The sequence below is a fragment of the Mobula birostris genome, chromosome 1 (assembly GCF_030028105.1).
Source record: "Mobula birostris isolate sMobBir1 chromosome 1, sMobBir1.hap1, whole genome shotgun sequence".
Lineage (NCBI taxonomy): Eukaryota > Metazoa > Chordata > Chondrichthyes > Myliobatiformes > Myliobatidae > Mobula > Mobula birostris.
In genome coordinates this window covers 184,039,057-184,066,440 of record NC_092370.1, presented here as the reverse complement: position 1 = coordinate 184,066,440, position 27,384 = coordinate 184,039,057, and the positions used below count along the sequence as shown (strand labels likewise).

Below are 27,384 nucleotides of genomic sequence, written 5' to 3'. Positions count from 1 at the left end.
TCACCTGGAAGGACTGTTTGGGGCCCTGAGTGGTGGTAAGGGAGGAAGTGTAAGGGCATGTGTAGCACTTGTTCCGCTTACATGGATAAATGCCAGGAGGGAGATCAGTGGGGAGGGATGGGGGGGATGAATGGACAAAGGAGTCGCGTAGGGAGCGATCCCTGCGGAATGCAGAGAGTTGGGGGGAGGGAAAGATGTGCTTAGTGGTGGGATAGTAGTGGTTGGAGGTGGCGGAAGTTACGGAGAATAATATGTTGGACCCGGAGGCTGGTGGGGTGGTAGGTGAGGACCAGGGGAACCCTATTCCTAGTGGAGTGGTGGGAGGATGGAGTGAGAGCAGGTGTACGTGAAATGGGGGAGATGCGTTTAAGAGCAGAGTTGATAGTGGAGGAAGGGAAGCCCCTTTCTTTAAAAAAGGAAGACATCTCCCTCGTCCTAGAATGAAAAGCCTCATCCTGAGAGCAGATGCGGTGGAGACGGAGGAATTGCGAGAAGAGGATGGCGTTTTTGCAAGAGACAGGGTGAGAAGAGGAATAGTCTAGATAGCTGTGAGAGTCAGTAGGCTTATAGTAGACATCAGTGGATAAGCTGTCTCCAGAGACAGAGACAGAAAGATCCAGAAAGGGGAGGGAGGTGTCGGAAATGGACCAGGTAAACTTGAGGGCAGGGTGAAAGTTGGAGGCAAAGTTAATAAAGTCAACGAGCTCTGCATGCGTGCAGGAAGCAGCGCCAATACAGTCGTCGATGTAGCGAAGGAAAAGTGGGGGACAGATACCAGAATAGGCACGGAACATAGATTGTTCCACAAAGCCAACAAAAAGGCAGGCATAGCTAGGACCCATACGGGTGCCCATAGCTACACCTTTAGTTTGGAGGAAGTGGGAGGAGCCAAAGGAGAAATTATTAAGAGTAAGGACTAATTCCACTAGATGGAGCAGAGTGGTGGTAGAGGGGAACTGATTAGGTCTGGAATCCAAAAAGGAGCGTAGAGCTTTGAGACCTTCCTGATGGGGGATGGAAGTATATAAGGACTGGACATCCATGGTGAAAATAAAGCGGTGGGGGCCAGGGAACTTAAAATCATCGAAAAGTTTAAGAGCGTGAGAAGTGTCACGAACATAGGTAGGAAGGGATTGAACAAGGGGGGATAAAACCGTGTCGAGGTATGCAGAAACGAGTTCGGTGGGGCAGGAGCAAGCTGAGACAATAGGTCGGCCAGGACAGGCAGGTTTGTGGATCTTGGGTAGGAGGTAGAAACGGGAAGTGTGAGGTGTGGGAACTATAAGGTTGGTAGCAGTGGATGGGAGATCCCCTGAGCGGATAAAGTCGGTGATGATGTGGGAGACAATGGCCTGGTGCTCCTTAGTGGGGTCACGATCGAGGGGTAAATAAGAGGAGGTATCCGCGAGTTGTCGCTGTGCCTCGGCAAGGTAGAGGTCAGTATGCCAGACTACAACAGCACCCCCCTTATCGGCGGGTTTAATAATAAGGTTAGGATTAGTGCGGAGGGAGTGGAGAGCAGAGCGTTCCGAAGGAGTGAGGTTGGAATGGGGACAAGGTGCGGTGAAGTTGAGACGGTTGATGTCCCATCGGCAGTTAGCAATAAAGAGATCCAGAGCAGGCAGAAGACTAGAGCGGGGTGTCCATGAAGAAGAGGAGGGTTGAAGATGGGAGAAGGGGTCATCGGTGGGGGTGGAAGAGTCCTTGTCGAAGAAGTAGGCTCGGAGACAGAGATGGCGGAAGAAAAGTTCCGCATCGTGGCGAACATGGAACTCGCTGAGGTGTGGGCGAAGGGGGACAAAGGTGAGGCCCTTACTGAGGACCGAGCGCTCTGCCTCCGACAGTTGAAGGTCGGTAAAGTACTAAGGTTGCTGGGTGATCGGAATTTTTCTGTACTGCATTCAAGCTCGTTGGTCGACTGTTCTCTTAAAAGCCTTATATGCTCCCTTCCAAACTGTGGGAACCTTGCCCTATGTCTGCATGTTGAAGTGAGAAGCATAACAGTTTCGAGGTCTATCCAGATTGGGAGCTGAAATTTACTCAGCAATGGCAAATTGAGCTGATGTTTATTGAAAATTACAACACTCCAGCTTATGCAGTAAATGAGCTCACTTACCACTGCATAACTGTCTATTTAATAACATACTCAGTTCAGTATGTTACTACAGTGATTTATTTCAGACTTTTAAGTGTTAATGATCAAAACTAATAGGTGCTATTAAAAAGCCTTCAGCACAACATAAATTTTCTGGGGCAGTAAATTTTGCTGTTGTCACACTTTGTGCCTTTCCTTCATATCCATACTAATGGCAAATAGAGCTGGTTTTTCTGGTTTTCCTTGAATTTCATTTGGTCATGATGACAAAACCTCCCCTCTCTTGTCATGAATGAAGTCTCTCAGATCAGATTTCAGTGCAGAACTGTAAATTACTTTGAGAACTAGAAATTTATTCCAAAAATGTATACATCTACTTTAGTTTCACTGCAGCAGTAAAGGTTTTTTGTCAGTTCTGGATTTTTTTTTGCTCTTGGTTAAATGGGAAAGCCTATCTTTCCCATTTACTGCATATGGAAGGAATGAGGGAAGGAGGCGCCACCGAACAATATGACCAAGGGTGACGTCCTTCAGACAGTTCATGAAAGTACTTCTTTAACTTATTTTTCTTTCAAATGTGGTCCTGCATCTGCTGGAGCCTGTGATCTACATTTTGGTGATGTGTTTTCAGGCTGATTGAGCAACCTAACTCTTTGCTGGCTGCAAGGGAGTTCCGTGAGGTTTCTAGCGAAGTGTGTGGCCTGGTGGCCAGGAAGCCTGGAGGTGGGGTACGAGCACATGATTGACTTCACTTCTTGCCGACCTTGCCAGTTAAAGTATCAAGGAAGATTGAAATCATCGAGGCGGGAGCGGAAGGTGAGCTCGCGTTCAGTGTGTCCATCAGCTGCTTGCTCGCTGTTGCTGGAGGAAGATGTCTACGCGTGACAGTTTTCTCTCCCTCTCACTTGCTGCTCCTGGACGAGGATGCCTACGTTCGAAAGGTCTCTCTCTCCCTCTCGCTCGATGCTGCCAGAAGATGGTGCCGGAGTCCTGGGTCTTGGGCAAGGTTTAATCGACGCGGTTTGTGGATTGGATTCTGTGGTTCACGTTATGATGTGTTTCTGGTTACTGGTCACTCCCTTTTTGTTGTTATTTTGATAGGGGAGGCCTGAAATTAGCGAACACCACAGTGCTAGATTGAACAGAACTGAGCTGAACTGAACGTGCCTGGACTGTTCAATGATTTGTGGTTTGGTGTTTTATATTCTGTGTCTTTTGTTTGTTTTTTTTTGCCATTTGCGTGATTTTTTCTTTTTTTGCATGTTGGGGGATTGATGTTTTCCTTTGAATGGGTTCAGTGGTTTTCTTTCTGTGTTTTGTGGCTATCTGTGGGAAGACGAATCTCAGGATTATGTACTGCATACATACTTTGGTAATGAGACCATAAGACCATGAGACATCGGAGCAGAATTAGACCATCTGGCCAATTGAGTCTGCTCCGCCTTCAATCGTGGCTGATCCTTTTTCTCTATCTCCTCCTCAACCCCAGTTCCTGGCCTTCTCCCCGTAACCTTTGATGCCATGTCAGTTCAGGAAGTTCAGTTTTCATTTATTGTCATTTAGAAATGCATGCATTAAAAAATGATACAATGTTCCTCCAGAATGATACCACGAGAAAACACAGGACAAACCAAGACTAAAACTGACAAAACCACATAATTATAATATATAGTTACAACAGTGTAAAGCAATACTATAATTTGATAAAGAGCAGACCATGGGCACGGTAAACTCATCAGCCCACGCAGGCGATAGAAGGGAGGAACTCTCCCGGCCATGAACCTCCAAGCACCGCCAACTCGCCGATGCAGCACCATTGGAAGCACCCGACCGCAGCGGACTCTGATAGGTGCTATTAAAAAGCCTTCAGCACAACATAAATTTTCTGGGGCAGTAAATTTTGCTGTTGTCACACTTTGTGCCATTCCTTCATATCTATACTAACGGCAAATAGAGCTGGTTTTTCAAGAACCTATCAATCTCTGACTTCAATACACCCAACGACTTGGCCTTCACAGCTGCATGTGGCAACTAATTCAACAAAGTCACCACTCTTTGGCTAAAGAAATTTCTCCGCACCTCTGTTTTGAAAGGGCGCCCCTCTATCCTGAGGCTGTGCCCTCTTGTCCTAGACTCTCTCACCATGGGAAACATCCTTTTTCACATCAACTCTGTCTAGGCCTTTCAATATTCGAAATGTTTCCATGAGATCCCCTCTCATCCTCCTGAATTCCAGCAAGTACAGACCCAGAACCATCAAATGTTCCTGGTATGATAACCCTTTCATTCCTGGAATCTCCTTGTGAGCCTCCTCTAGACCATCTTTACCAAAATGAGGAGCCCAAAACTGTTCACAATACTCAAGGTGAGGCCTTACCAGTGCCTTATAAAGCCTCAGCATCACATCCTTGCTCTTGTATTCTAGACCTCTTGAAATGAATGCTAACATGGCATATGCCTTCCTCACCACTAACTCAACCTGCAAGCTAACCTTCAGGGTGTTCTGCACAAGGACTCTCAAGTCCCCTTGTACCTCAGATTCTTAGATTTTTCTCCCCGTTTAGAAAATAGTCTGCACATTTATTTCTAATACCAAAGTGCATGACAATGCATCTTCCAACGTTGTATTTTATTTGCCACTTTCTTTCCCATTCTCCTGATCTGTCTAAGTCCTTCTGCATCCCACCTGTTTCCTCAACACTACCTGCCCCTCCACCAATCTTGGTATCATCTGCAAACGTGGTAACAAAGCCATCTATTCCATCATCTAAATCATTGATATAGAGCATAAAAAGAAGTGGTTCCAACACAGGCCCCTGCAGAACACCACTGGTCACTGGCAGCCAACCAGAAAAAGATCCTTTAATTCCCACTTGCTGCCTCCTACCAATCAGCCAATGCTCTAACTGTGTTCATAACTTTCCTGTAATACCATGGGCTTTAAACTTGTTAAGCAGCCTCATGTGTGGCACCTAGTCAAAGGCCTTCTGAAAGTCCAAATATACAACATCCACTGCATCCCCTTTATCGTACTTATAATCTCCTCAAAGAATTCCAACACATTTGTCAGGCAGGATTTTCCCTGAAGAAAACCATGCTGACTTTGTATTATCTTGTCCTGTGTCACCAAGTATTCCATCACCTCATCCTTAACAATTTACTCCAACACCTTCCCAATCACTGAGGTCAGGCTAACTGGTCTATAATTTCCTTTATGCTGCGTTCCTCCTTTCTTAAAGAGTTGAGTAACATTTGCAATGTCCCAGTCTTCTGGCACCATGCCAGAGTCTAATGATTTTTTGAAAGATCATTTCTAATGCCACCACAATTTTTAACGCTACCTCTTTCAGAACCTTAGGGTGCAGTTCATCTGGTCTGGGTGACTTATGTACCTTTAGGTCTTTCAGCTTTTTGAGCACCTTCTCCCTTGTAATAGTTACTGCACTCACTTCTCTTCCTTCACGCACTACAACATCTGGCACACTGCTAGTGTCTTCCACAGTGAAGACTGATGCAAAATACACATTTAGTTCATCAGGCATCTCCTTGTCCCCTGTTATTATTTCTCCTGCCTCATTTTCTAGTGGTCATATTTCCACTTTCATTTCTCTTTTATTTTTAACATACTTGAAAAACTTTTACTATCCACCTTGATAATATTTTCTAGCTTGCTTTCATATTTCATCTTTTCCCTTCTAATAATTTTTTTCATTGCTCTCTGTAGGTTTTTAAAATCTTCCCAATCCTCTATCTTCCCACTAATTTTTGCTTTGTTGTATGCCCTTTCTTTTGCTTTTACAGTAGCTTTGACTTCCCTTGTTAGCCACGGTTGTACTATTTTACCATTTGTGTATTTCTTCATTTTTGGAATACACATGTCCTGCACCTTCCTCATTTTTCCCAGAAACGCACATTATTGCTGCTCTACTGACATTCCTGCCAGTAGCTCCTTCCAATTTACCTTGGCCAACTTCTCTCTCATATAACTGTAATTTCCCTTACTCCACTGAAATACTGCTACATCAGACTTTACTTTTCCCTATCAAATTTCAAGTTGAACACAATCATATTGTGATCACTGGTTCCTAAGGGTTCTTTTACCCTAAGCTCTCTAATCACCTTCCAATTCATTACATAACACCCAATCCAGTATAGTTGATCCCCTAGTAGGCTCAATGACAAACTGCTCTAAAAAGCCATCTCTTAGACATTCAACAAGCTCACTCTCTTGAGATCCATTACCAACCTGATTTTCCCAATCGACCTGCATGTTAAAATCTCCCATGACTATCATAACATTGCCCTTTTGACTTGCCTTTTCTATTTCCTGTTGTAAACTGTGGTCCACCTCCCAGCCACTGTTGGGAGGCCTGTATATAACTGCCATCAACTTCCTTTTACCCTTACCTGGGAATCTTAATATTGCAATAAGTCATCCACCTTATTTCTTATACTACGCGCATTTAGGTGCAACATGTTGAGTACCGTATTTGCTATCCTCTCTGACTCTGCATCCCTAATGATTTGATACTCAAGCCTGTTTGCTGCAACTAAGTCCCATCACCCGCCTACCCTTCCTGACAATCTACTGCACGTTATCTTTACTTTTTTACCATCTGTCCTGTCCTGAGTCCCTTCACTCCTGTTGCCCCCCTCCCCACTGCCAAGTTAGTTTAAACCCTCTCCAACAGCTCTAACAAATCTGCCTACGAGAATATTGGTCCCCGTCAGGTTCAGATGCAGCCTGTCACTTTTGAACAGGTCATACTTCCCCCAGAAGAGATCCCAATGATCCAATAACCTGAAGTCCTGCCCCCTGCACTAGCTTCTCTGCCACACATTTATCTGCCAAATCGTCCTGTTTCTACCCTCGCTGGCGCATGGCACAGGCAGCAGTCCAGAAATTACTACCCGGGAGCTCCTGCTTCTCAGCTTTCTACCTAGCTCTCTAAATTCTTTATTCAGGACCTCATTGCTTTTCCTTCCTATGTCATTAGTACCAATATGTACCAAAACATCTGGCTGCTCCCCTTCCCTCTTCAAAATGTTGTGAACGCGATCTGAGACATCCCTGACCCTGGCACCTTGGAGGCAACATACCATCCAGCTGCCCCGTTCACGTCCGCAGAATCTCCTGTCTGATCCCCTCACTATCGAATCCCCTATCACTACCGCTCTCTTCCTCTCTCTCTTTCTTTCCCTTCTGCACCATGGACCCGTGCTCGGTGCCTGTAACCCGGTCGGTGTGGCGTTCTCCCGGGAGGTCATCCCCCACAAAAGTATTCAAAGCGGTATACTTGTTTTTGAGGGGAATGACCACAGGGGTGCTCTGCTCTAACTGTCTACTTTAAATAAGTGTACTTTGAATCTCTGAATCTTGAAGCTGATGCACTTGGCTGAATTGATCCCTGGTACCTTCCCCACTTTGAAAAAGTTGCTCAAATTGAATATGCATTGTGGCAGGGAATAAGGTGATCCTTTATATATTTATGTAGTTGCTAACAAAGACACACAGATTCTGTGTATTATCCTGCCAAGTAGGAAAAACATTATTCAATTGGGAAAGAGCTCTGGATATTGCTGTCATGACAACTGCACTGTAACACCTGATTTGCTGTCATGGTGACCTTGATGCTCTCTTCATTATTCTGACATGCAGGTGACTTGACCTGACTGGTAGTGTAAAGCGAGACTTATGATAAGTACAAGAAGAGATCCTTCATTTCATGACATATAAGGAAATAGCAGTAATCTGTCATAGGTTTATTTAAAAAAATAGGTGGCAAATTATAAATTGAATCTGCTGTTTGCTATTTTGTTAATACAGTGCAATAATACATAGATTACTGACTGATAAGCATCTGCAGCACATGAAGATCTTTAAGCTGGAGAATGCTATTGAATTCTATTCAAAATAGAAAAAAATGCTTGCATTGAATTGACTTTCAAATTCCAAAATTTGAAAGTTCAAAGAAAATTTATTATCAAAGAACATACAGTATACATCACCATATATACCCTGAGATTCATCTACTTGCAGGCAAACACAATGCAAGAAACACTATGGAATCAGTGAAGGACTGCTCCCAGCAGGAAGGACAAACAATCAATGTGCAACTGACAACAAATTTGCACAAATTGTGCAAATACAAAAAGAAAATAAAATGATAATAATCTATAAATAAGCAATAAATGTCAAAAACATGAGATGAAGAGTAATTGAAGAGAGTTGAAAGGCTGTGGGAACAGTTCAGTGATGGGGTGAGTGAAGTTAACCCCTCTGGTTCAGGAACTTGATGGTTGAAGGGAATAACTATTCCTGAACCTGGTGATATGGGTCCTGAGGCTCCTGCCCCTTCTTCTTGATGACAGCACCAAGAAGAGAGCATGGCCTGGAGTAAGGATCCTTGATGATGGGCCTGCGACAGCTTTCCATGTAGATGTGCTCAATGGTGGGGATGGCTTTACTTGTGATGGACTAGGCTGTATCCAGTAATTTTTGTTGGTATTTCCATTCAAGGACATTGGTGTTTCCATACCGGGCCATGATGCAACCAGCCAATATACTCTCCACCACATGCCTACGGAAGTTTGTCACAGTTTTAGATGATATGCTGAATCTTTGCAAGCTCTTAATAGAAGTCGTTAAGCTACTATGTAATACAACTTCCCTCACTTTTTTCAGCAATTTATTGTTGATGTTTTTGACGTCACTTTTTTAGCTATATGTAGGCTAGGCATACTCATTTTATTTCTCTTATCTTTAATAGTGTAAAGAAGGCTATTCAGCCATTTGAATCCATGTCAGCTTCCAGAACAATCCCACTAGTCCTGTTCCCTATTTTCACATGTCCATTAACTCTTGACGCTCACCTAACATTAGGGACAACTAACAGTGGCCTTTGGGGTAAGGGAAGAAAAAAGGCCTTCAGCGGGAGACTTGTATGGTAACAGGGAGAGACTGCAAACTCCACATAGACAGCATTGAACCTGGCTGCTGAAGCTAAGTAGCAGCCCTGGCTGCAGTATCACTACACCACCTTTTCCAAAGAGGAAGGCAGAATTACAAAAGAAATGCCAGAAATTTCAGTCGGGTGACCTTGTCCTCTTTGCCCTGTATTACTGAAGAAGAACATCATTTTACGTGCTATATTTTACCAAAAACTTTGCCAAATTTATGGACTGTGATGTTGTTCAAGTGCCCATGTTTAAGCATGCATGTATAGAGAGAGCAAAATTTGAGAAATTGTAAAAAAATTAACAAACCCTACTAGAGAATGTGAATTCCAGGCCTAGTTTTAGAGAATGAAGTCAGGTACGTGGAATGGCATCACGGGGACTGTTTTGGTGGTAGAGATCACAGTTTAAATCGATACAGCAAAGTATGTTAAAGACTGAGATCAGCAGCCCACTGTTGGGGTGAGATATGAATAAGCAAAGGTGGACTGGAGGCATTTCATTGAAAATAAATTGACGCCATGGCATTGTCAGCTGTAGCTTTTGAATTTGGTCATGAATTTCAAAACTGAGGTTGGACTGCTGAAATGACAATATTTGCTTTCGCGATCACTGAAGATTGTGAGCAGCTTGCCATCAATTTCCATAACTATGGTCTTGGATCTGCTGTGAGTTGCTAGATTTTAACTTGTAGCAATAGATTGAACAATGTTGAGACACATTTCTACAAACATAATTAGTTGCTAATTAGTGATTAATTTGGGCATTGAGAACCTGCCGAACTGTGTGCATTGAGGTACTGTCAGTGAGCCATATTGTCTGCTCTTGCTCTGAACTTATGTGGAGGGACAAATACATCTGACTTAGCTGGCTATCAGTCCTCAACAACAGTTTTACATACACTTTCTCTGCTATGGCTTGTTTGCCTCAGCAAAACCATAAAAGAGGCATTGGAATAATGGAGAATATTCAAAAGGGTGATAACAAGGATTCAGATCAAATATCTTCCTACTCAGAAAAAGGGCAGGGCAACCTAATATAGATATACCTACATCTTACTTCACCTTATGGACATTAAGAAGCACATAGAGCAGGATAATATAAAAAAAAGGAAGCTGTGTTAGATACATTACTGCATATGCATAGAACTGGAGAGGTTTACAAAATGTAGGTGTAAGATTGAAGGGGAAATTAGTAAATTAAGTGCATAGAAATGATCAGAAGTAAAGTCAATGAAAATCCAAAGGTGTTTATGGATATACAGGAAGAGGATAAAAAAAATAAAAATATGAGTGCCTGTTAATGACTGGGAGTAACTGGTGTTCAGGGGCAGTCATTGCACCTGTTTCTAAATGAATACGTTGGATATAGCTTCAAAAATTAAGTAAATTGTTAGGTCACTAAGTTGTATCCTAAGCTGTCAGTTGAAGTAGGGAAAAAAAGCAGTAGAGACTCCAGCTAATTTATTTCAATCCTCTATAGTTTCAGGCAGAGGTCTGGAAGACTGCCAATGTGGCACCATTGTTTTGAGAAGATGGATTCAACAACTGCAGGTGGTTGAGTAGAACATTGACAGTCATCATATTACTGGGAAAGTGTTTTGTGGACAGTATAAATTGGCATTAAGAAAGGCACAGATTAACAAGGATAATTGGTTGTGAGTTAATGGAAGATTGTGTCTGAGAAACAACTGAATTTTAGAGGAGATAATGAGAAGAATCTATAAGGTTAACCTGAATTTCAAAGTTTTCCATGTGGATAATTTGACAAGATTGCAAATGACAGGGTGATTGGAAGAGTAAAATCCCTGTATAACTGGTGCATTAGGGGTCAGAAATCGAAACAAAGGAATACCAGTTTAATGAAGCCTGAGTTGTTTGGTGAAACAAAGGGGATGCGTATTTTAGGATTGCTGTAAGTAATAGGAAGGAACTAAGAGTGGTAAAAAGCACATAAAAGATATATTCCATTATTAATGAAGTGTTGAGATTAAGAGTTGTGTAAGGACTCTAGATAACATTATAACACACTGGTCTATATAATACTAAAGGAGGTTACTGGGTTACAGAAGACCTGACACACGAAAATCTGACTTCATGCAAAGTTTCCCAGACTCTGCTCTCAGGTATGGTTCTCTAATTCTCCCAGACTCTGCTCTCAGATATGGTTCTCTAATTCTCCCAGACTCTGCTCTCAGATATGGTTCTCTAATCTCTTCACTAGACTCTGCCCTCAGGTATGGTTCTCTAATTCTCCCAGACTCTGCTCTCAGATATGGTTCTCTAATTCTCCCAGACTCTGCTCTCAGATATGGTTCTCTAATTCTCCCAGACTCTGCTCTCAGGTATGGTTCTCTAATTCTCCCAGACTCTGCTCTTGGTTATGGTTCTCTAATCTCTTCACTAGACTCTGCCCTCAGGTATGGTTCTCTAATTCTCCCAGACTCTGCTCTCAGGTATGGTTCTCTAATTCTCCCAGACTCTGCTCTTGGTTATGGTTCTCTAATCTCTTCACTAGACTCTGCCCTTAGATATGGTTCTCTAATTCTCCCAGACTCTGCCCTTAGATATGGTTCTCTAATTCTCCCAGACTCTGCTCTCAGCTGTGGTTCTCTAAACCAGGATATAAAGCAGGCATCACCCAGATATAATAAAATGCCCTTTCCAAACTCTTCTTTAGGTAATATCAAACGTTACATACCCTAAACCACTTTTTGATAAATGTTATTGAGTCGCTGAATAAAGCAGCAAAGCTGTGTTTCATGTTTTGGTATCATTATTTCTTCCCCACTTGCATCAATCTCCATTCGTCAACACTTTTCTGCTGTCAGCAATTTCTCTTGAGGCTGGTGAGAAAATCTCCATGTATGACATTGAATTACTGTATGCAGCTCAATTTTACCACTCAATAGCAGCCTGACTGCCGTGCAAATTTCAAGACTGCTTCTGCTCAATGCAATTGAGTACACTCCCAACACTACATGGCTTGACTGCAGCATAATTGAGGCGTAAGGAAAGCATATTATCGGTAATAGGTCAATGTTAGTTTTTATTCCCCTAGCATGAGACTAAAATGTTTCAGCAGGTCATGGCTGTAGGCAAGTAAGTGTCAGATACTGGGTGAAAATAAATCCATGTTTCAAGCCGTATGACTTAGTTTAGTGCAGTGCTGCACATTGATTATAAATGGATGAATGAATACTTAATATTATCTGTTTATGTCAAGCCTCAGAGCTACAATTTCACACCAGCTCTGAGAAGTAGATTTTGTACAATGGCTCTAATCTTAAGAACAGTGTGAAACCCCATTTTTAAGAAACCACTCTTGACAGCAACAAATGGCACCACATGGTCTGGTTTTACACTGCAGCTGCCATACTTCTTGCGATGTTTATTTCAAACTGGACAACAAAAAAATCAGATACTACCAGAAAACAAAATTATAGTGTTCTGCATGCAGTACACAAATGGTTGTGATAAATTCATGGCATTTGATATATTCTGATGCCACCCCATTCAAACTTAAGTGGCCGTTAAACTTACTGAATCACAATGGTTTACGAAGGAGTTTCTGGGAGTGGTGCTTTGTGCTCTTTTGAATTCTTCTCAAATTGGTAAAGTACACCTTATATTCCGTCTGAGTAGCCTCCAACCTGATGGCGTGAACATTGACTTCTCTAACTTTGGTTAATACTCCTCCACCCCTTCGTGCCCCATCCCTGATTTATTTATTTATTCATTCATTCATTCCCCCCCCCCCATTTCTTGTCCCTCTGTCCCTCTGACTATAACTCCTTGCCCGCTCTCCGGGCTCCCCTCCCCGCTTCTTTCTCCATAGGCTTCCCGTCCCATGATCCTCTCCCTCCTCCAGCCTTGTATCCCTTTTGCCAATCAACTTTCCAGCTCTTAGCTCCATCCCTCCCCCTCCTGTCTTTTCCTACCATTTCAGATCTCCCCCTCCTCCTCCCACTTTCAAAACTCTTACTATCTCTTCTTTCAGTTAGTCCTGATGAAAGGTTTCGGCCTGAAACGTCGACTGTATCTCTTCCTATAGATGCTGCCTGGCCTGCTGCATTCACCAGCATTTTTGTGTGTGTTGTCAGAATACATATCACAGCTTGACCCTACTCAGCAGCTAGGTCACAAATTAGGGTTGGTTCATAGAACTTTCAGCCAAACATCAAATTCTTAGTGAAGAGTCTCAGAAATTCTTACCATATCTCAAATAGAACATATAATATATCCCTAAAGCAATGTACACAAAATGCTGGAGGAACTCAGCTGGTCAGGCAGCATTCTGACCTGCCGAATTCCTCCAACATTTTGAATATGTTGTTTTGGATTTCCAGCATCTGCAGAATTTCTCTTGTTTGTATATCCCTAAAGCTGCACAGAACTGGTGTGAAGTTATTTCATGGGAAAAAACCCTGGCATTTTTGAAGTGTAGTATGTAGAGAATGTGGCTAGTTTTGCTGCTATTTGAAGCCAGGCATTGTGTGATCTAGCTGGTGTTCATCCAAGCTGCTAGTTTTTGGCTTTGTTACTTAGGGATTTCTGGGGACTCAACCATTTGGGCAATAGCCAGCAGGTTTTCTGATCTGTAGAAGGTGCAATCAAGGGGAGTTATATAAATTAGGTAGGAGGAGGCCCTTTCACCATATTGTTGTACTTCGTGACCTGGAAGTTAAGGACATTCAAAACTTTTCACCATTTGAGGTGATTTTTGTGAAGCAGCCAGAAGACTCTGGAAACAAGCATGAGACATGCATTTTAGGATCAGTCAGGTGACTGGCCTGATCAAATCAAAGTATTCTGGGACTGGAGGATAGATGCATTGTGAGGGTAGAGTTTTGCTGGTGCTGGAGGTTGTTGAGTAAGATTGACTCCAGTATGCCATAGCTGATGTTGACAGATGCTTAACAATAAATATATTTTAAAATATAGTTGAATGATAGTGTTGCCAAATTGTTATAAAATACTATATTACAGAAAAGCTGTATTTATAGTTTTTGTTTGGAAGTTTGAAGTGTTACCTGTTTTGTGTCAATTTAATATTCTTTCACGCCATTAACTTTGCTACTTTTTAATCTCTTTCAGTTTCCTGAATGTGGATTCTATGGGATGTATGATAAAATTCTCTTGTTCCGTCATGAACCTAACTCAGAAAACATCCTACAGTTGGTAAAGACTGCTACTGATATTCAAGAAGGAGATTTGATTGAAGTTGTCCTGTCAGGTAGATAATGTCAATTTATTTTTTTCATTGCTCGTAATCTGATTAAGCATTACAAAATGATTTCATGCTGATGAATCTGATACCGATTCATGATCTTGATTCATAACTTTTATTCTGTTGTGTTGGTGGAAGTAACTTTTTAAAAAGTGCCATGGAAATACTCTACAGTAGCTATTACGTGGTATTATTGTATACATTGATTTTGAGGACAAGCAATCAAAACCTATCCAGCAATTTCACAAGATCAAGTGCTGATTACAGTTAAGCCAGCTTTTTCTTGCTTTAATTATCAAGATAGATCTTAGCATTTCTATTCAGTACAATCCAAATATTTTATAAAGGCTTTGCCCTATGAGATTTTTTCATATCTCCTCATGGTTACGCATTTTATGACTATTCAGTCAATCACGTAACCAGTCCTGGATATTTTATCAAATCCCTGTAATTCAGAATTAGAAGATTACTTTTTTGATTATAAACACAGGGTTTTCCATAAGCCACGTGATTATCATTTCTTCAAAGAAAGTTCAAAGTAAATTTTATCATCAAAGTACATATATGTCACCACATGCAACCCTGAGATTCATTTTCCTGTGGGCATACTGAGCAAATCTGTAGGCTAATAACTATAATAGGATCAATGAAAGATCAACCGTAGTGCCAAAGACAGCAAACTGTGCAAATGCAAATATAAATAAATAGCAATAAGTAAGGAGAACATGAGAACGTGAACATGGAGAACATGAACAAGATTAAGAGTCCTTGAAGTCAGATCATTGGTTGTGAGACTATTTCAATGGATGGGCAAGTGAGTGTAGTTATCTCCTTTTTGTTCAAGAGCCTCATGTCAGGGAGGGATTGTTTAGGCAGAACCTTTCCTTTCTGAATTCATGCTGACTTCTCTTTGCTGGATTGTTATTATCCTATTTGTGGAAAATTGAGATTTCCACATGGAATGCTCTCATTTCTCGCCTCTTAGCTCTTTTCCTCACTGACATTCATTTCTGTTCCCAACTTGCTGCAATTTCCTTTCTTCTTCCTTGCCATCTATTCCCTATTTTTGCCATCTGGTCCTCCATCATTCTGGTTCTAGCCAAATCAGGTTGTTAATGCATCGAAACAACCCCATGAATTCTTCCCACACAAATTATCTTAATGGCTCGAATTACAGCTGCCTTATAATCAAAGTAAGGACTCTCTTGTGGCCGATTTTAGGATCCAATTGTATTTTTCTGTCTCATGGGACTAACTGATTCATGCTGAACTTTGATTTGCATAGAACACTTCTTCACTTTACATGTTAGGCAGTTTACTAGGCAGTGGAAGTTATTGTTTTTACATCAAACTGAAAATTCATTGGTGATATATTTCCCTAATAGTGAGATAGATTTACAGTAGAGTGCACAGGTTGATTGAAGAGATAATGTATGATGTCAAAAGGAGCAACAAACTCTTATGATACTTTTGAGTATTGTCATGTCATTGAAATAGCTGCCAAGCCCTGCAGCAGACATACTCACTGGGCAAGAGACTGTCTTGACTTCATATACTTGAATTTGTTTAATGAGTCGACTGGAAATAAAATGGAAATTACTTTTCTTTCCTTTAAATTGTAGATTTGAAAACCAGGACTGAATTTTTTGGCGTAAGTTCAGAAATACTCCTGTCAATAATACTAAACTTTGCAGATTTAGATATATACAAGGTTTAACCTACTCTGATTTGAGCAAAACTGATGCAGTGATTAGTTTTTGCATTAAATGTTGAATGTTCTATTATATATCAGTATTGATACAAAATGCTGTTTAACATCACAGTGCTTTTTCTTTAGTTATGTATTGGATTGAATGATGATCATTGACATTGAAATGACCCAGCATACATTTAGAAAACAAATTTTCAGCTGATACACAACTGATGATAACAGTCATCCTGTTAATAAACTGAAGGTTGACATTTTACCAGAGTTCATTTATTTAATTGATTGAGTGATGCAGCACAGAGCAGGCCCATCAGACCTTCAAGCCACGCCACCCCAGCATCCCCTGACAACCCCGATTTAACCCTAACCTAATCACAGGACAACTTACAACGACCAACTAACCTACTAACCGGTACGTCTTTGGACTGTGGGAGGAAACCGGAGAACCTGGGGAACTGCACGAATTCACGAGGAGGACATACAGACACTACTTACAGAGGATGCTGGAATTGAAATCTGAACTTCCCGCCTTGAGCTATAATACCATCATGCTAACCACTGTACTGCCACAGCACCTAGAGCATGCTAAAATTTTAAAGAAGAACAGTGTCCTCTGCAATTCTTTGAGTGAGCGGTTTACATTGGGCAGGGAGGATGATACAGACAGACCCATAGCCTTCCCAATTTTGCATTCACTCTAATGGAATTCAGCATTCAATTGGCTGTCAGTGCACATATCACAAGAAACATAGGTAAGGTGGATGGTAACAGTCTTTTCCCCAGGGTGGGGGTCCAAAACTAGGGGCCATTGGTATGGGGTAACAGGGGAGAGATTTAAAAGAGACCTGAGGAGCAGCCTTTTCACACAGACGGTGTTGAGTATATGGAATGAGCTGTCAGATGAAGTGGTTGAGACAGATACAGTATTGTGATTTAGGGGCACTTGAATAGGTACATGGAGGGGCAGAGTTTGGAGAGATATGGCTCAAACATGGGAAATTGGGACTAGCTGGATAGGCAGTGCATGGCATGAACTGGTTGGGCTGTCATGCCTGTGTCCATGCTCAATGGCTCCATGACTTCATCCATTAAGTTATTGGGCCACATGTGAAAAGAATACAGGCAAATCTTCCTTTTGTGTTTGCTTTTATACTCTCAATACCAACAAAGTTTGAATTAGCATTGAAATAGGTTTATTATTGCCACATGTATACATTGAAAACCTTGACTAGCATACTGTGCATACAGATCAGATCATTACACAGCCCACTGACGTAGAACAAGGTAAAAGAATAACAATGCAGAATAAAATGTAACAGTTGCAGCAAAATCATTTTTTGTTTGGCAGATTTAGAACTGCAGACCACCCACCCAGGGAGTGAGGGCAGCTGCTGGAGACTCAGGGAAAGTCTCCATCCATAAGGAAGGGTGGTAGCTGAGGATGGTACAGGCAAAACTGAAGTGCAGGACACACAGGGCCACCTACTGCCCACTGTGCTCCTGGCTAATGTACAGTCTCTGGAAAGTAAGATTGCAGAGGGACATCAGGAATCAAGAGAGAGGTCTGTTGATATTAAAGCTATCATGGAATAAATTACTATTTAACATTAACAATATTCTGCAGAAAGAATCACAGAACTATTGCTTTAAATGTATAGTGCAGTTCCTTAAGAATACAGGTCTTTTTCATAGAATTTAATACAAATATAATTATATAGGATTTAGATATCCTGACCCACACTCCAGTTCAGACGGTGGCAATAATGCACCTTAAAATTGCTTGCCAACTGCTTTAAAACCTTAGAAGCAGAAAAAGAGGAAGATATCAGGGATTGCTGAGTATTGTGCTTCACTGAGTCATGGCTCACCTCCAGCACTCTGAGCACAGTACTCGAGCCCGAGGACCACATGGACTGGACAGTGGCTTCAAGTAAAGGCAGAAGCGAGCTTTTCCTTCATGATTAGCTCATCGTAGTGCAGTCAGCTATCACAAGAGAGTGCACCCTGATGTCTTACAATCATTGTGGAGTACCTCAACCTGCTTAATGAATTCTCTGACATGTCTTATGTCTTACATGGAAACGTACGGTGAAGTGTGTCATTTGTGTTAACAACTAACACATCTAAGGATGTGCTGGTGGCAGCCCGCAAGAGTCACCAGACATTCTGTTACCAATATAGCATGCCCACAATTTCAGACTTATCACAAAAATGGTGGCTATACCTCATTTGAAGGTTGAGGAGATTTGGTATGTAATATAGACTTGTAAATTTCTACAGATGTACAGTGGAGAGCATTCTGACTGGTTGCATCATTGACTGGCATGGAAGCTTCAGTCCGTAGGATCAAAAGATGCTGCAGGCTTAGCCAACTCCATCATAGGCACAACCTCCTACCATTGAGGACATCTTCAAAAGGTGGTGCCTGAAGAAAGCGGCGTCCATCATTAAGGACCCTCATCATTGGAAACATGCCCTCTTCTCATTACTACCATTGGGGAAGAAGTACAGAACCCTGAAGACACACGGTCAATGTTTAATTAAAGCTTCTTTCTGTCTGCCATCAGATTTCTGAATGGTGCAAGGACACTACCTCACTATTCGACTTTTGCACTATTTATTTCCTTGTTCCTTTAACTTATATTAATTTTCATGTTCGCACTGTACTGCTGCCACTGGATGTGCTGGCTTTGGAGAGGGTCCAGAGGAGTTTCACGAGAATGATTCTGGTAATGATTAGATTAGATTAGATTATGAGGACACACAGTCCTCTTTTATTGTCATTTGGTTATGCATGCATTAAGAAATGATACATTATTCCTCTGGTGTGATATCACAGAAACACAGGACAGACCAAGACTGAAAAAGTGACAAAAACCACATAATTATAACATATAGTTACAACAGTGCAAGTAATACCGTAACTTGATGAAGAACAGGCCGTGAGCACGGTAAAGAAGTTCAAAGTCTCTTGAAAGTCCCACATCTCACGCAGACGGGAGAAGGAAGAAAACTCTCCCAACCACAGTCCGACTCTGAGTCGTCCGAAAACTTCGAGCTCTGACCAGCCCTCCAACACCGAGCACCGAGCACCATCTCTGCCGAGCGCTTTGACCCCAGCCCCAGTCGCCAGCAGCAGGCAAAGCCGAGGATTTTGGGGCCTTCCCTCTGGAGATTCTCGCTTGCACAGTAGCAGCAGCAGCGAACAGGGCATTTCAGAAGTTACTCCAGATGTTCCTCCGTGCTCTCACAGCTGTCTCCATCAAATCAGAATTGTGCACGGCACCCTATTTAACAAATACGATATCATTTCACTGGAGAGGCTACGCACGCTGTGTCGCGCCGCCATCTTCTCCTCCCTCGGCAGAGTTAACATATGAGGAGTGTTTGATGGCTCGGAACCTGTACTCACTGGAGTTTAGAAGAATGAGGGGGTATCTCATTGAAAGCTATTGGATATTGAAAGGCCTGGATTGGGTGGATGTGGAGAGGATGCTTCCTAAACACAAAATAATCTGCAGATGCTGGGGTCAAAGCAACACTCACCGGCCCGAAACGTCGATCGATCTTTTCCACTGATGCTGCCCGACCTGCTGAGTTCCTCCAGTGTGTTGTGAGTGTTGTTGAGAGGATGTTTCCAGTAGTTGGGGGAGTCTAGGACCAGGGGGCTCAGCCTCAGAATAGAGGGACCCCTTTAGAAAAGAGATCAGGAGAAATTTCTTTAGCCAGAGGCTGGTGAATGTGTGGAATTCGTTGCCACAGATGGCTGTGGACGCCAGGTCATTAGGTATACTTAAAGCAGAGGTTGATAGTGTCACAACCACAGATTCGGCAGCGCAGCAGATACGGCAACTCTGCTCGTGAATATGCACGTGTCAGCTAATTATTATTTCATTGTGATAGTATTCAATTCCATTCATTCCATCGTAGTGTTTGTCAAGAATTGGACACAGCACAGCAACGCTTTGCTACCTGTTTGTATTCGGCCTTGCCTGAGAAATTGAACTGTCGAGTCAACTGACTCTGAAGACTAGCAGTATTCGTTTTATATTTAGTTGTTCTTTTCACCCGCCGTGTAGGCTTCGTTTTCCATTTGAGAGTTTTAGTTAACAGCCCTGTTTGGCCTAGCGTTTATTGTTTTCTTTTCCCTTTAATACTGTTTGCATTAAAGTCTGTGAACTATCGACCCGCTTCAGTAGCTCTCAGTCCGCACTTGGGCCAAATCCGAACCATGTGAAAGCAAGTCTCGACCACACAAAGATGGACCCAGCAGAGAGAGAGCAGCTGACCTTGGCCATGAGATTCATCGGTCAGAGTGATTCGTTGAGGCAACAATATTCCATTGGAATTCCTATGTATAAACTCTTGTTTCTGGCTCCAGCGTGAAAAAAGGCTCTTGCCAAGTAATAGACACAGCGAAGTTTGAAGAGTGATGTTTTGACATTGGTGGCTTGAGGAGAGGGTGCCTTCTATCCTCAGTGCATGTCCTGACTCAAAATTCTGAGAGTCCTGAGTCTACATTCCGAGCTTCTCAAGTCTATATAGTTTCTCCAGTATCCATTCCAAGCTTTTCAAGTCACAAGTACCCAGGTTCCCAGCTTTGTGGTCCCGTGATTCAGGTCTGCATAACAAATGAGTACTTCAAGCAAGCTTTTCAATTGATTCAACGAATCACCATTCAAATCAATAGTGTAATTTTTGGAACAGCCCTTCTCCAAAAGCTGATCCCTGCCTGGAGTGTGCAAATACACAAGTAAAGTAACCCTATTAAGAGTATTTTTAACGTCTTGATGAAAGTCATTGTACAGACTGGGAAAATTGAACTTCCATGTCACAAATTTACAGAGAACCAGCTAGCTTAGAGATGAAAGAAACCTGTCTATGCTGTCTTGATCTGGAAAAATGAGAGTATATCCTAATTGCCTCTAGAAAAAATTATGGAAGATTAAAAACAATGAGCAAGATTTGAAAAGGTTCCTTCTCTAGGTTTCAAGTTTCATGTTTTCAAGGTTTCCCAAGGACTTTTCTCTATGTTCCCAAGGTTTTTTCTCGATTGTTTCCCAGGCTTATTCAATGTGTTTAGGGTTTTTCAATGTCCTCCCATCTCGAGGACTCCCAAGCCTCCCTCGGCCCCACCCAAGATTTTTTGATCTCACTTGAGGTTCCCTAGTGTCTCAGTCTGTTGGGGTTTCCTGGTCTCTCAGTCTGTCTTGATCCCCAAATCTTTCTGCCTCTCGAGTTTCCCATGCCTCCCTTTCATTCCCCATGCCTCCCTCTCAAGTTCTCCAGGTCTCTTGAGTCGTCCCTGGATCTGAAGTTTTCAGGTCTTCCTGGGCCATCAGGTGCCAGCTATTGGGAGGGGGCATTAGAGAGCTTTGGGCATCAGAGGGCATCAGAGAGCAGTGGGCTGTGAGGTTTTTAATCATCAGCATCAGGTGCCATGCCCAGTTTGAGCATTGACTGCCATGGCCCACACACTCCTGTTTCAAGTCAAGTGGATCAATTCATTGGTATTCATTTCCAGTTCTCTAGCTGCTGTCTCCATCATCATTTGTCTTTGTTTTCCTCTTGCTTTCTTCCCTTCAATCTTTCCCATAATTACTGTGCATTCTAACTCCTCTTTCCAAATCACATGTCCAATGAAGTTACATTGCCTTTTCATGATCTCATACATTATTTCTGTTTTTTTGTTTGCTCCGTTCATGACATCCTCGTTAGATATTCGTTTTGTCCATGATTTTCTTTGCAACCTCCTCAAAAACCACATCTCTGCTGCTACAATTCATTTCCTCATGTTACTAGATATTGTCCAACATTCTGAGCCATATAACATAACTGGATGAACGTAACATTTCAGTTCTCTGAGGTGGATTGTCATGCCTAGGTTAGTATTGGTCAGTATACTCTTCATTCTCGTAAAGGTGTCTTTTGCCATCCCTATTCTTTTTTTGATGTCCATGTCGCACCTGCCATCTGATGTCACCCAGCTTCCTAAGTAGCAAAAGTTCTGTACTTGTTTGATATCTTCCCCGTTTATTCTCAGCCTGCAGATAAGATTCTCCTTTGTGGAATTCACCATACATTCTGTCTTTTTGCAATTGATAGATAGACCCATTTTTGCACTTTCTTCAACAATTTTAGAGCACCTGAATTGGATAATTGTTGCTTCACAACAGTTATTAATGGTATAAGAGTTCCTTGTGTTTTTCTCGAGCAGCTCACTCTTTGTAACGCGGTTTCCTGGTGCTTTCTGTTCAAATTTGTTAAGTTTATTTTGATAGGCTCAGGGATCCTGTGTTAGTTTTATTGTTGAAACAGATGCCCGATTAGCTCCAATCGGAGGGTCCTCATTTTGAGAATGATTTTTCTCAACGGTGTCACTTGGTCGAGCTACCTCTGTATAAGCTCTTGTTTCTGTCTTTACATGGAAGTCTTTGGCTCCAATACTGGCAATACACCCCATGGCACTTATCTGTCAGCATCACTGAAGGACATCTTGGACAAGTCCCTCATCCAGGGCTTCCAGCGGACACACATTTGTGACGCCTCAGGGGCTGCACCTAGAGAGGGGGGCCCTGTCACATCCACAGGTTCGGGAGCACAGCAGCTATGGCAATTGCACTTGTGAATATACATGTCTTAGCTAATTATTATTTAATTGTGGTAGTATTTAACTCCATTCATTCCGTTGTAGTGTTTGTTGAAACTTGGGCACAGCGCAGCAACGCTTTGCTGCCTGTTTGCATTCGGCCTGGCCTGCGAAATTGGATTGTCAAGTCAACTGACTCTGAAGACTAGCGGCATTGGTTTTATGTTTAATTGTTCTTTTCAGCTGCAGTGTAGGCTTCGTTTTCCATTTGAGAGTTTTAGTTAATGGCCCTGTTTGGCCTAGCGTTTATTGTTTTCTTTTCCCTTTTACACTGTTTGCATTAAAGTCTGTGAACTGTCAGCCGGCTTCAGTGTCTCTCACTCTGCACTCGGGCCAAATCCGATCTGGGTGACAGATAGGTTCTTGATTAGTAAAGGTGTCAAAGGTTATGGGAGAAGGTAGGACGAAGGGCTTGAGCAGGATAATAAATCAGCCATGATGGAATGGTGGAGTAGACCCAATGGGCTGAATGGCCTAATTGTGCTCCTACAAAAAATCAGATGTCATTACATACGTCAGTAATACAAATGCATTTAATTTAATTTTACACTTCTAAGAAATGCTGCTTTCCTATCTACAGTTTTTTGAGGAGTATGAGACTGTTCCATTCTGTTAATAATCTAACAAATTTATAAATGAAGGGGAATTGTAAATTCCTCAAATTCATTCAGTATCCCTACAGCCATAAAGTTATAACTGCTTGTTAATTGTGCACAAGGGAGCTTTTTCTCCCACCATGCATGTGCCTTGGAATAGCAATTTCTTGTTGGTTTAATGAGTAGCATCAGCACTTTAATCTGATACATTTTGATGCATCATTAGTGCTAGATATTTGACATTCCTGGATCAGGAGAATCTTGTAAAATGTAATCGCACATTAAGTCCCAATCAGATTGTTACTAAATTACACTTGGAATTCCAAAACTCTCATTTCCAGTCTTGCTGTTTCTTTGCCAGAATCTTGTCTTCCCTCAATAAAGAGACTTGTTAAGCAATGAAAGCTAGAGTTATTTTCTTAACTATGCTGTACATGCCTACTTGTCTGAATTGTAGCATTCACCTGGAAGGAATTATATGAACTTTTTCCTTCTGATTTTCCCTTGGCCAACAATTTCCCACAGCTCCAACATGGATGGCAGAGTGCACAAGTGAGGGGATGTTGTGGGGGTGGGGGGAGGTGCAAAGAGGGCACACGGTCACCTAGGGAAACAGGCACTTGCATCTTTAATAGTTTGGTGAGGTTAAGACACAAAATATTCTGCAGATGCTGGGGTCAAAGCAACACGCACAAAACGCTGGAGGAACTCAGCAGGTCGGGCAGCATCCATGGAAACGGAACAGTAACGTTTCGGGCCGAGACCCTTCGTCAGGACTGAAGAGGGAGGGGGCAGGGGCCCTATAAAGGTGGTGGGGGGAGGGTAGGAAGGAGAAGGCTGGTAGGTTCCAGGTGAAAAACCAGTAAGGGGAAAGATCGAGGTGGGGGGGGGAAGCAGGGAGGTGATAGGCAGGAAAGGTGAAGGAGGAATAGGGGAAAACACAATGGGTAGTAGAAGGAAGCGGAACCATGAGGGAGGTGATAGGCAGCTGGAGGAGGGGACAGAGTGAAACTGGGATGGGAGGAGGGAGGGGGAGATAATTCTGTATATTCATAAATCGCCAGGTTCTGTACGCAACATGCCAATCAATTTACATTATCTGAGTGTGACATTTATGTTTCTTTATATTCATTTCTTAAACAAACTACAGGTCGATCTTCACTAATCCGGCACCATTGGGACCTAAGGAGTGCTGGATTAGTGAAAATGCCGAATTACAGAAGGATCACATTAAGCATAATCAGTGCCGGATTATCGAAGGAACCGGATTACAGGTAGTTGGATTAGTGAAGGTCGACCTGTCTAAGTTTTTTTTACATAAGTTCCTGTCCTTCAGTATGCAGTGATGGGTGCTTCTGCCACGTGACTATGATTGCTTAGAGAACCATCTAAAAGGACATAGAATCTCCTGTATTTCCCATAAAATCCTGAGGACACTCTGCAAACCACTGTCTGATTGACTGCTCTATGATATGGCAAAAGGAATGCTCTGGAGCCACAGCACCATACCCAACCATTGCAGCACTGGAGAGAGACAGAACCTCAGCAAGTAGTGAAATTTGGTGTTTGCATGCCCAGGGTCTAAGCACAGCTTAATACTCATGTCATCCCTGTACATATCAAACAACTCCATTGCGGAGGACCATCACACCTCTTATGCCGCATCCATCTGGGTGGACTCGACAAGGGGCTCATTACAGAATGCAAGCCAGGGAAGTAGGTAAGCCCACAATCTGCAATACTGTGAGAAGAATTGGTAGAGCATCTGAAAACACAGACACAATGTCAAAATAAGCAAATGCAATTGGTAAAATTCACTACTTCAGAACAGGTGTCGTCGTTCACTGAAATTTAAAAATATAAATTATGAATGCAACCACAACAGACCAATGTACACATTGGGAGTGCAAGGGGTGGAACCTCTGTAAACAACTGAGAATATTTAAACAATTGAGAATCTTTATTAACTAATTAATTAATATTTATGTACGTGTGTAAGAACTTGTTCATATAATCCTTCTTTCCTAAACTATAACAGTGCAGACTCCTGTGTACACAGAAGATTGGTTATCACCAGAGGTCGGTATGTTCAGCGTTTCAGGTACAGCACTCACTAGGAATTAGTTAGTATATTAGAAATCTCATTAATAGGATGATCTTTTGTAATCGATAACTATAATTTTCTTTAAAAATTGTCTGCCAGTTGTATTTTGTATTTATTGCATTGTTAGCAGTAAATTGAAGTCTATTCTTTGAAAATGTAAAACAGCATCTAATTCCTTTGAATAAAAGGTTCTATGATAATAATACTTACGAATATCTGCTGAAGTAACTGATGTGCAGGTGAAGGCAAGAACCATACTGCAGTTCGCATATTAGGGAACAGCTGTTTCCGAAGCATCTTGTCTGTGTTGAATGTGAATGGAATATCATGGATCAAAGTCAACATATTTCACCTCATATCTGTTCTTAACTCCAGGAGATGGCAAACAAAAGAACAATGTCATTTTCAAAAGCATAAATGGTTAAATCAGTTATTAGATCCACTACTTGTATCATTTTGGAGCATCTTTTTGCTGAAGAACCTAAATATATTATTTTAATTTTCATGGTTAACTGTTGAATTGACAAGCTTGTATGAGATAGGTACAGTATTTGCTATTATAAACCATAAAAAATGTTTTAAAATTTTGACTTGGTGTTAGCACAGCATGATAAACATTTGTAATATTTTAAACTGAAGCGAATACTAAATTTCCATCAAAACAGTGACGCTATAGAAATTTATATAGAGTCTACTGTAGTTTTATGGTGTGAACGACTTTAAATCACAAACAGTTGGAAATTCAGAACTTGGAGTTCTTTCAGATGTTGATCACTCTGCTCATTTTTAAATTTTCTGTTTTTATTTCAAATTCTGCGTTAGCATCCTTCAAGCCTGGAACTTCAGAGAATTCTTAATTTGTATGTAACCAGATGGGGCATTGTAATTCCTGTTAAAATGAGATACAAATATTGTGTTTTCTCATTTGCATTCAATGCATAAATCTGTGTACTAAAATGTTCTGTTAAGTTGGAAACTTTATTTGCAATCTAATTTTCATAATTTTTTAGATTTATTCACTTTAAAAAGTTTACTAAGGTCTGTTAATTTTGTTAATAAATGACCCTCAACAGACATACGGGTGAAACACCGCCTCATCTGGAAGAACTGTGTAGGGCCAGAATGGTGGTGAGTGAGGAGAGGTAGGGGCAGGTGTAAGAGTTATCATGGTTTCAGGGATGAGTGCCAGGAGGGAGGTTGGTGGGGACAGGCAAGTGCACAAAGGACTCATTGAGATAGCTGTCACTGTGGGAGGGTGGGGGCTGGGGGGGAGGGAAAGATGTGCCTGATAGTTGGATCCCATATGAAATGTTGGAAGTTGCAGGAATGAGGTGTTAGATGCAGAGGCTCTTGGGGTGGTAGTGAGGACAAGGGATGCGGCGCAAATTTGGAGACTGCTTTTGTCGAGCACTTTCGATCCATCATTTTGTCTAGATCACTTATTGCATCTGGTGCCTCTCTCCATTGGTGAGACCTACCCAGAATGAAGTACCACTACATTGAGTACCTTTGATCTATCCACTGCAGTAGCTAGTAGCCACCCATTTCAATTCCATTTCCCATTCCCACAACAAAATGTCTGTCCATGGCCTCCTCTACTGCCACCCTTCTTTATTTTCTTTCATTTTGGTGGCCCTCTCACCTCGTCCCTTCCCCTGTCCTGTCTTCGTAACCTGCCCAACACCTCCCTCTGGTTCTCCCTTTATCCCATAGCCTACTGTTCCCTCTTCTCAGATTCTTCTTTTTTCAGCCCTTTACCTCTTCTGTCTGTCACCTCCTAGCTTTTCAAGTCATTCCTTTTCATATCTCCTCCCCTACCCACCTACCTTCCCCCTCACCTATCACCTGCCAACTTGTGCTGCTCCCCTCCCCCACTTTTTTATTCTGGCTTTTGCCCCCTTTCTTTCCAGCCCTGATGAAGCTTCTCAGCTCAAAACATAATTGCCATTTACCTCCATAGCTACTGCCTAACCTGATCTCTCCAGCATTTTAATGTGTGTTGCCTGAGATATCCAATATCTGCAGAACTTCTTGTGTTTCCCATTT

The 27,384-nt window shown here is 42.0% G+C and overlaps 1 protein-coding gene across 4 annotated transcripts in view; it reads left to right on the top strand.

Moving 5' to 3' along the window:
- Window positions 1-27,384, top strand: part of prkd1 (protein kinase D1) — a 312,643-nt gene that overhangs the window by 118,628 nt on the left and 166,631 nt on the right. For 3 of the 4 annotated variants that reach the window (XR_011887053.1, XM_072267142.1, XM_072267153.1), the window contains one exon: window positions 14,149-14,287. Coding sequence is in view for 2 of the 4 variants with exons in the window: in XM_072267142.1 (XP_072123243.1) it covers window positions 14,149-14,287 (139 nt within the window). In the remaining 2 variants the exon portion in view is untranslated. Of the gene's footprint in view, window positions 1-14,148; window positions 14,288-15,903; window positions 15,933-27,384 lie in introns of those variants that run through there. The other variant, XM_072267161.1, reaches the window with a different exon arrangement.